This window comes from Pocillopora damicornis, chromosome 12, assembly GCF_964200805.1.
Source record: "Pocillopora damicornis chromosome 12, jaPocDami1.2, whole genome shotgun sequence".
Lineage (NCBI taxonomy): Eukaryota > Metazoa > Cnidaria > Anthozoa > Scleractinia > Pocilloporidae > Pocillopora > Pocillopora damicornis.
Genome location: NC_142681.1, coordinates 16,815,492 through 16,816,797, shown reverse-complemented (window position 1 = coordinate 16,816,797; position 1,306 = coordinate 16,815,492). Strand labels below are relative to the sequence as shown.

General features: G+C 39.6%; 1 protein-coding gene across 1 annotated transcript in view; it reads left to right on the top strand.

Annotated features, from left to right (window-relative positions):
- The first annotated feature begins 1,213 nt into the window (after positions 1–1,213).
- Positions 1,214–1,306, top strand: part of LOC149036749 (short transient receptor potential channel 4-like) — a 19,839-nt gene continuing 19,746 nt past the window's right edge. Inside the window, exon 1 of the mRNA XM_089189651.1 lies at positions 1,214–1,306. This exon is cut by the window's right edge and continues 814 nt beyond it. Within this exon, the coding sequence (XP_089045777.1) occupies positions 1,230–1,306 (77 nt within the window). The 5' untranslated portion in view covers positions 1,214–1,229.

Here is a 1,306-nt window from a genome sequence, read left to right as displayed (position 1 = left end):
AGTTGAATAAAAAATTCGTGTTTTCCCAGGTGCAGTGAATGTTATTGACTACTTGTATGATTTCTTTGCTTCAGAGTGATGATAACCAAGATAAACCGTGTTGTTGTTGCTGTATGAGAAAATGCCGTTGCCGCGAGAGTTGTTGCAAGAACTCGCCACCTTCCACAACCAAGGTATGATATTTTTAATATGAGTGAAACATGAAATTCATCATTGAGATACAATACATCAAGTTTTGTTAAACAAAAACCCCAAGAACGAGGAGAACAATTCATCGAAACTGTTATTGAGAAGTCAAAAGAATTAGACAGAGAAAGTTTAAAAGGATATACGCTACCTAAACTGAAAGGCAGGCTGGAGGCGAGTTTGCAAAATTAGAATGTCTTTTTGTTTTTTCCAAGCCCGGTGAGATCTCCTTTTCGTTTTTCTACCCTGTGGGACAGTTGCGGTTCTTAACTATTCAAGCCAGTTAGGAGCACAGTTAAAAGTAAAAGCCACACAAGTATTGATTGAACATTTGACTTGAAATTGGCCATAAACCTCTCAAACACCGAGTCTACTTTTGACTCTTTCACATGATGTCGCTCTTAGCTTTTAAGCGGGTGGTGATGATCGATTAATTATGATGAAACATTGAGAATGTTCTGAGTCATAACGGATTGCCTTTGGAGCGAAAAAAGATTGATTTTTATCAAAAGTACCTACCATTCGTAATTTCATAATTTAGTCTGATGATTATATGGGAGAGCCGGTTTCTCTATCGGCAGTCGCAGCAATGAATGTTTTCTTAGACTGGCGAATGACGAGTTCGATATGCTGTGTCTAACCATTTCCCCTAAAGAACGTGTTTCCATTTTGGTCTCTCATCGCGATACAGCCTTCGACAGAAATCTAAGATCCTTTCAGTAGATACCTACTCCTAAACCTGAGTAACACGGCTTCAGCTCGCCATGCTCGTAAACTCATTTCTCCGGGAATTAATCGAAGCTGAAGCAGTTGGGTAACTTCGGAGTCTAATTACATGTTACAGCATTTTCTGTTTCATGACGCCAACAACAACGACAGGAACAACAACTTTGACATTTATCACGCGATCCAAGTGTGCAGAATTTTGTAATTTAGTGGTTGGCCTTCATACAGTTTCATCAGCCATTGAAAAACTCACTGATTCCAGGTGACAATGGAATCACCATTCACGATATGTGAAAATGAGAGGCTCTGGGACGAGAATGTGTGGACAAATAAAGCTCCCTGATGTCCATATTTCCACGAATTATTTTCGTGAGAGCCCCCAACAACTCAAGTT